Source organism: Pituophis catenifer, unplaced genomic scaffold (genome assembly GCF_029215685.1).
Source record: "Pituophis catenifer annectens isolate HBS135680 unplaced genomic scaffold, rPitCat1.0.hap2 SCAF_1, whole genome shotgun sequence".
In the NCBI taxonomy this organism is placed as follows: domain Eukaryota; kingdom Metazoa; phylum Chordata; class Lepidosauria; order Squamata; family Colubridae; genus Pituophis; species Pituophis catenifer.
In genome coordinates this window covers 232,135,934-232,144,500 of record NW_027256881.1, presented here as the reverse complement: position 1 = coordinate 232,144,500, position 8,567 = coordinate 232,135,934, and the positions used below count along the sequence as shown (strand labels likewise).

Genomic DNA, 8,567 nt, shown 5'->3' with positions numbered 1-8,567 from the left:
GATTTACGCATCTTCCGCCGCGCACTCAAGACCTTTTTATTCCAACAGGCTGGCCTGGCCTAACTTTCCCTTTTAAACTATATATGTGTAATTTTAAATCTGTTTTTAAATATAGGGATGTTTTAATTCGTCTCGGGCCAAATTGTTTAATACGTTTTTATACTGTTTTATAATCTGTGTGTTTTATCTTTTAGGCTGTTCACCGCCCTGAGTCCTTCAGGAGTAGGGCAGTATATAAATCTAATAAAATAAAAATAAAATAAAATGGGATCACCTTTTGCAACCTTCTGACAAGCAAAGTCAATGGGGAAGCCAGATTCCCTTAACAACCGTGTTACTAGCTTAAGAAGTGCAGTGATTCACTTAACAACTGCAACAAGAAAAGACAAATTAAAATGGGGCAAAACTCACTTAACCACTATCTTGCTTAACAACAGGAATTTTGGGCTCAATTGTGGTCGAGGACTACCTGTATTGCTCCATTGATATAATGATCTAGGATCAGTTGCTATGGGGCTACGGCTTAAGCTCCAAGGAAGCAATAAATAACAAACTCTCTTTCCTCTTCTTTTAGTTTTTAATTGATGATCTTGCCCAGCTACCATTGAATCACCCAATCTGAATTCACTCCACCGCAGCTGTGGGGCTGTGATGATGTTGCCTAAATTAGCTAAAACCAAGAGCAAATGCCTTTAGTTATCAATAAAGAGATCATTTGCATCCCACAGGTTGATCAATAAATGTTCTTGTCCATCTGCTGCTTATTGCCATACAGATCTGCTACTCCATTGGGCTGGTTCAGAAGAGGAGATTCTTCACCTGTAGGGACTTCTGCAATCTAGCATCTGTTCTTGTCCATGCAAAGGTCGTCAGGATTGAAGCCAATCTCTTGAAGGATCTTCTGGATCACAGACAATAGAACGTTGCCTTTATCTCTGAGGCCATCACAGTCCATTCTCCCATCATAAGACTTTGATGAGCGCTTCAGGCTTCTCTCACCACTTCTGTCATAGGTGGAGTCCTGGTGAAGATAGCCAAATGAGTTGGCATGGCTTTCCCGGATTCTGGCTTTCTTGGTTTTTTCTAATAAGTGCTGCTGTATCTGCATTAAGGCTGTTAAAAGAATCTCTTTTCCATACACGTCCGCTGACCCTTGCTTGTCTAGGCCCCGACTTCCTGAGGCATGAGGTCTCCCTTGTCCCCCCATTCTTTCCTTCCCCTGGCTGTGGCACTCACTTTTCAAGGAGGCAAATTGCATGCCTTGACCTTTTTGGTTCCCCTGTGCTCCTAATTTATACGAGGTAAAGGCTAAACTTTGCGCCCGAGTCTTATCGTCTCCAGCGAGGAGCTTGAACAAGCGTCTCACCATGGCTTCCAAAACCTCTGTGGACTTTTGGCTTCCAACACTGTAGAGATTCTTCTTCATCCCGCAAATAAAATCAGAGTCTTTCATGAGTGCCCCGGTGATGTTGTGTAAATTTTTCATGGAGGAATCTATCAAGTCTGAGACTATTTCCTTGGCATGATTCACAAGCACCTCTTTTAAAACAATGCATGCTGCTGGAGGGTGTCTTCCCTTCTGGACGCTCATGGTCTTCAGGAATGAGAGCATCATGTCTGAAGCCACCTGGTTTGCGTATAACATCAACCCTTTATTGACAGAAGTACAATCATCTGATCTTCTTGGTCTGTCTGAATACTGTCCTTCTTGCTCCTTGGCTTCGTCTTCGGAAGATGGTTTGCTTTCTGTTACACTAGGTTTCCTTCCTGCATTATAAGAATTAATGTTTTGGCATAGGTATTTTCTAGTATTCTCCCATCTATCCTTGATCTCTTTACGTGTCATCTCAACTACTAAGGAACAGAGCTTATTAGCATAGTAAGCAAGATCATCTGAATTTCCTGTTTCAGCCATCGAACCGTTAGAACCAGTGTTATTGTTGTTCTGAGAACCCTTATCAAACACCTTCAGTTTCTGAGAGGTCCTGAAAGGAGTCAGTGCGTGTTCAAATCCGAAGGCATATTTCTGGAGATCATTATTGAGCCAGCCGACAATGTTGAAATCTTGCAAGGAACCTGGCTTGAAAAGGCAGACCGCTCCGTCGGTATTCATGCATTTCCTTTGTTCATTGTCCTTGATTACAATGACCTCCTTCTCCTCCAGGTTTCGTAAGTCGAGTTCACTGGCAGGGTCGTTCATGTTGTCGAGTTGGTCACTCATACCATTTGGGCCCAAATTCTTGTCTTTCATGTTCAGGTTGGCAACATTAACAAAGCAAACCATTTTATGTTCGGTGTCCTCTTTCTTTTGTCTGGATTTGTAGGAGTTAATGTTGCACACTCCAGCCTTACTGTTGATCCAATCAATTTCGTGAGCCATCTTTGTCAGTCAGAAGTAAAAATGTATTAAAAGGCGTAGGTGTTCTTTCAGCACAGCAGCTTAGATGACCCGGCCAGACTTGAGATGTTGCCCCGTCTTAATCTTCCATGCTCTTCTTACTTGAAAATGGTATTTTCACTTAGATGAACACATAGCAGTAGTGACCTCACAAAGCAGCTGTATCCTCCACCAACCAGCAATGAGTTGCTGGTGTGCCTTGCCACACCCCCTCTACTGTATCCAGAGTTATAGGGTGTCCTTGGTTTCTGCTGGAGGGCTTTGATGACCCTGCCAGACTCAAGATGTTTTCTTTCTCAGCTTCCCATTCTCTTCTGCCAGTAAAGGGTGCTTTCTTTTGGGTGGACATGGAGCAGCAATGGCATCATAAAATTTCAGAATTACCTCCCAGCCAGTAAGCGGCCAATGTTTCAGCAAGAGAGAGCTGGGCCATCTTCTTTTCAGCTCTGATTTAGCTCAAGTACTAAAGAAAACCCTTTAGGAGGTCAGGTCAGGTCAGATGAGATCAGCTCCTTTGTGAGTCTGTGAGGCAAATGGGCAGTTAATTAGTTTGAGAGATGATAAATAGATGATAGATAGATAGATAGATAGATAGATAGATAGATAGATAGATAGATAGACAGATATGATAGATGATAGATGATAGATGATAGATAGATAGATATGATAAATAGATAGATAGATATGATAGATATAGATAGATAGATACATAGGTAGATATGATAGATTGATAGATGATAGATGGATAGATAGATAGATAGATATGATAGATATAAATAGATAGATAGATATGATAGATGATAGTTAGATAGATAGATAGATAGATAGATAGATAGATAGATATGATAGATGATAGATAGATAGATAGATAGATAGATATGATAGATTGATAGATAGATAGATAGATAGATATGATACATAGATAGATAGATAGATAGATAGATAGATAGATAGATAGATAGATAGATATAGATAGATAGATAGATAGATTATGATAGATGATAGATTGATTGATTGATTGATTGATTGATTGATAGATTAGATGATAGATATAGATAGATATGATAGAGATAGATAGATAGATAGATAGATAGATAGATAGATAGATAGATAGATAGGATAGATGATAGATGATAGATGATAGATAGATAGATAGATAGATAGATAGAGATGATAGAGATAGATAGATAGATAGATAGATAGATAGATAGATAGATAGATAGAGATGATAGAGATAGATAGATAGATAGATAGATAGATAGATAGATAGATTTTTTGAACAGTGGACATTTTGTTGTGCTTTATTTGAGCAATTACCAGTATGTAATTTATCACTGGAGATTCAGATTCCAACTTTGCTTTGCTTGGAGGAAATTATTGTGTGTGTTCAGCTTCCAATTTATCTTTGAGGAAAGCAATGTTTTGTGACAGGTTGAATGCTCTGGGCAGCCATTTTGTAAATGAAAAGCCCTTGCTGTGGCAACTACATCACAGGAAAGTCATACATACCACTGGCCCATGAGCCCCAAAAGCCTGGGAATCTCTGAGTCAAAAGGTTTACAGCACGTTTAGCCTGGGATATCAGACTGTCTCAAAGATTATAGGAACATTATCTATAGGGCTTGCAACATTGAAACTTGTTCATACTTCATTACAAAAATTTCTAATGAATCAAAGAGTATCATGGTATGTTTTTAAACACAAAATTTATCATTTTGGTAGTTTTACCAAAAAAACTACTACTTTTGCCTTTTGACCGTTTAGGATGCAATGATAGCCCATTCATTATTCTAGTGTGTATGTGAGAGGTGAGGGAAACCTTTAAATCAGCGTTGATTCTTGGCGACTGTCTGGACAATTCTCCGCAATGCTCTTAGCATGATTTTGGGAAGTCGTTTGCCATTGCCTCTTTCCTAGGTTTGAGAGATAGTGACTGGCTCCAACTTACCCAGCTGGCTTTGGGCCTAAGGAAGAACTTGAACCCATGATCTCCTGGATTTTTTTTTTTTTAATTTGATTTATATGCCGCCCTTCTCCGGAGACTCAGGGCGGCTTACAATGTGCTCAGCAATAGCCTTCATCCTTTTTGTATATTTATACAAAGTCAGCTTATTGCCCCCACAACTGGGTCCTCAATTTACCTACCTTAGAAAGGATGGAAGGCTGAGTCAACCTTGAGCCTTGGCGAGATTCGAACCTGCAGTAATTGCAGGCAGCTGGTCTTAATAACCAGCTTAATAACAGGGTGCCTTAGACCACTGTACTACCAAGGCTTGATGCCTCAACCACTGCACAAAACTATCTCTTTTCTGTCATGGTTCTATCAATTTTTGCAAAATGGTTCTGTTGGTAATTGATAGAAAATAAAGAAAATAGAATACTACATCTGAAACAGGTTACGCATCCTTGATATATTCTGTAAGGCAGTTTTCCTGCAAAAGTGGGTTATGTTGTGGTTGCAAAGAGCAACCTGTGAAAAAACTTCTTGCTCAAAGCCTAAAGGGACTTGTCACAAATGTGATAATGAGTCGATTTTAATCATGGCAAGTTTGGCGTGATTCCTAATGGTAAGGACTTAGGGAAGGAGTAGGGTGCAGGTGTTAACAATGGCATTCAGAAGGATTGGAGGAGAGAAGGTTACAAAAGTGCATAGCGGGAGGGAAGGAATTTCCACTCCAGCAAAATGAGTTCTAAAAATACTATTTTAAAAGGTGGGTGGGAAAGTTTATATAAATCAGCAGGTCTTTAAGGCTTTCACCAAAAAATGCACTTCATGGATCATACTGATGTTTTACTAAGAGGGGGTACAAAGAGTGACACAGTACTAGAATGAGAAATGCTCAGTCCATATTTACTTACCTATTCACTATTAGATTTATATGATCATGTTGGGGTGTCAGTGGCAAAACATCAAAAGCACTGTGCAAATGTTTGGAGGTGCGCTGCTGTAGTCCACATGCCCCAGAATATAAGCATTGTAAATATTTCTTTTGACACTCATCCACAGAAATTAAAGGAGATCCTCATTAGATTCCCTCATAAAAGAGATCATACATTGTCTGGATCTAGCCGGCTCCCTCCCCCACCAAGCCACAGGTGTGGAAATGAAGGGAGGAGGTTTTTAAATCCAGGGTCTGATGGAGGAGGAGGTGGCTGTAGCATTTCCCAGAGCTTACAATAGCTTTCTACACCCCCTCCATCTCTTTCCCTAACATATTTTGCATTTCTCTATCTTATCTTATTCTTGCTTGCTCTCTGTTTGCTCCTCTGTTCCCAGCTGTCCTTGTTGTTTTCTAGTTCTCAGCCCTCAGCCTCAGCTGTTTCTTCACCTGTACCCCCACCAGCCCTTCCCTTGAAGGAGGAGATAACAGGGCTCCTTGATAACCCAGAGACAAAACAAAGACCTTTTGTGCTGGGATGAGTAAGAAAGGGTGGAGGGAATGTCCTTTTTACCAGACAAAGATGCATAATCAATGGATTTGTGTATGTGTGTGTGTGAGAGAGAGAGAGAGGGAGGGGGAGGGAGGAAGAGGAGAGAGAGTGGGAGAGAGAGAGATGGACAGGCAAAGAGAGACAGAATAGGGGAAGATGGATTGCTGAAATACTGTAACAATCATCTTCGAAAATGAGGCACAGAGCTAGTATTTGGGTCCATTCTCAACCCTGGTTTTGAAAACCCAGAAGTCTATCTGCCTCAATACCCCTCACGTAATATTTAAGAGAAATCCCCTTGTAGTGACAGTCTTTGTGAAGGTCTTCAACATTAAATGGTTGCAAGTTCATAAAGTTGTGGACTGTTCCTAAATTGTGCACTATTGTTAGCTGGCCAGAGTTGGAAGCAGAGGGTGAGTTAGTCACAATTAGGCCCAGCCTGGTATTAACAAAGAAACAGAACCATTCTCTGGGCAAATTTCAGAGCTCTCCTCTCAGAAAACGCCTTCCTTTGAGGAAAAGCATGTTGGAAGGGAAGCCAAGAGCTCTTTGGAGAAAGCTCCAGACTGAGGGCAGCTTGGGTGATAAAGCTGCTTCCACCCCACCATCCCCCTTCCATTTTCTTTGGGGTGTTTAATATTCTTTGCAATGACAGATTCCTCTTGTTATCCTTTCCAAGTTCTAGCCAATGTATTAATCTCAGAACAAGTGGCAATTATTTCCTGCCCAGCTGCAAGAAGGCAACCTTCTCGCCTCTGGCTGCCAGCACTGAAATACTTCAGAACCTGCTTCCTTCAGGCAGAAAAAAACTATCCCAGCTGCCTTCATGAGAAATCACAGGAAGGGGAGCTCTCCTGTCACCCTGTTGATGTCCTCTCTCCAGCTGGCAAACATTCCTGGCCCCTCCTTTTCCTTTTTTCCTTACGGTAGGATTTCTTCTCGTTGCCCACAATATACCTGCAAAAAGAAGGGTGGGGGTGGAGCTCCCCAGATTTGCTGGGCTGCAAAAATGTGACCAAAGCCTAGATGGCAACAAAGAGATGCAGAAAACTCAAACCTTTTTCTACCATCCGAAAGTTTGCATCCCTAAACAATATTGGCAGCAGGGGTGAAATGCAGCAGGTTCTGATAAGTTCTGGAGAACCGGTAGCAGAAATTTTGAGTAGTTCAGAGAACCGGCAAATACCACCTCTGGCTGGCCCCAGGGTGGGGTGGGAATGGAGATTTTCCAATATCCTTCCCCCAGGAGTGGGCTGGGAATGGAGATTTTGCAGTATCCTTACCCTGCCATGCCCACCAAGCAACACCCACCAAGCCATGCCCACAGAACCGGTAGTAAAAACAAAATTGGATTTCACCACTGATTGGCAGATCCCTAGGTTACTACTGGCTCCTTAAATTTCAGCCTCTGTTAATAATCTGGGGAGTGGGGGTGTCACCCATTTGTTACATAGGTCCTAGTCTTATACTTGAGAAGCTGTGCTGCTTGGCTGTAGGACATATCACTTCATGGACACAATGCCACATGATGATTCTCTGAAACATGATCACTTGTTCAGCTTGTTCCAGGAATAACTGGGAGATGTATGAAAAAGTGGCTTGACCTAGGTAGCTTCTCAGTTTTTCTTTGCACGTTGGAGCATGTTAAGTCGCGTGCAGCTAAACTCTGTCTTTCTTCTCTGGATTTACACACAAAAGAACCCTAACATCTTTTGTTCTTGAAAGAAGCATCTATGCAATAAAATGGATTTATTCCTCTAAGGCCCCAAAGAAGACAGAGCAGTAAGAGAGAGCATTTGCTACAAAGAGCTTATGCAGTACTTGGTGATTTTTCTTTGTTGCAATATTTTCAGGATCAGACTCAATAATGATAATAAGAGTTAGAGGTTTAAATATATTTCTCTTTAATTATAACAGGCATTCTATATTCACTGAATATTCACAGATAGAAGCAAGGAAAATGGTGAAGGTGGCTCCTTATATATACAAGGGGTGGAGCCAAGAATGGGAGTGGTGAATTATGAATACATTAGGAACCAAAGAATAAGTTAACCCCCGATGTCCCATATATACATTATTTACACATTAGGGAATAAGGCATTTACATCTCACAAATCCCCCTCTAAATGCCGGTTCGCTATACAACACCAATTACATTCAGATTCAGGACAATATAAGACATATAATTTTGATGTTAAATATTTGTGCTGTTTAGAAGGTAAAGGCTTCGTCAATATGTCAGCTAATTGTTCAGAGGTATCACAATGCACTGCTTTGATAAATCCATCTTGAGACAATTGTCTCACATGCTTAAATTTTATATCTATATGCCTGGACCTTTGTCCAATGGCATCGGATCTGGATATTTCAATGGCTGCTTTATTATCTTCATGCATAACAAAAGGCAAAGCAGGTTTTTTCCAAACATCTGAAATCAAATCATTAAACCATACAAGGTTATTTGCAGCTTTGGACAAACAAACATATTCCGCTTCTGTGGTCGAAGTGGCTACCAGTTCTTGTTTACCAGTGTACCAGTAAACTGGACAGTCATTTAATAGAAAAATATAACCAGAAGTGCTCTTTCTGCATGATATATCTCCAGCCCAATCCGCATCTGCGTAACATGTAAGTTTTGGTTCTTTACCATTACTAGGTTCTAATACTAAGCAAAAGTCTAATGTACTTTTCAGATATCTTAGAATTCTTTTGACTGCTTCCCAATGATACATTGTTG

At 40.7% G+C, this 8,567-nt stretch overlaps 1 protein-coding gene across 1 annotated transcript; it reads right to left on the bottom strand.

Annotated features, from left to right (window-relative positions):
• Positions 1-838: 838 nt before the first annotated feature.
• LOC139310376 (A-kinase anchor protein 4-like) lies at positions 839-2,380 on the bottom strand. The gene has a single exon (XM_070934538.1). The coding sequence runs from the start codon at positions 2,378-2,380 to the stop codon at positions 839-841; it is 1,542 nt and encodes a 513-aa protein (XP_070790639.1).
• Positions 2,381-8,567: the final 6,187 nt, after the last annotated feature.

Coding starts and splice junctions, on each gene's coding strand:
- LOC139310376 (XM_070934538.1), bottom strand. CDS start 2,380: ATGGCTCACGAAATTGATTGGATCAACAGTAAGGCTGGAGTGTGCAAC.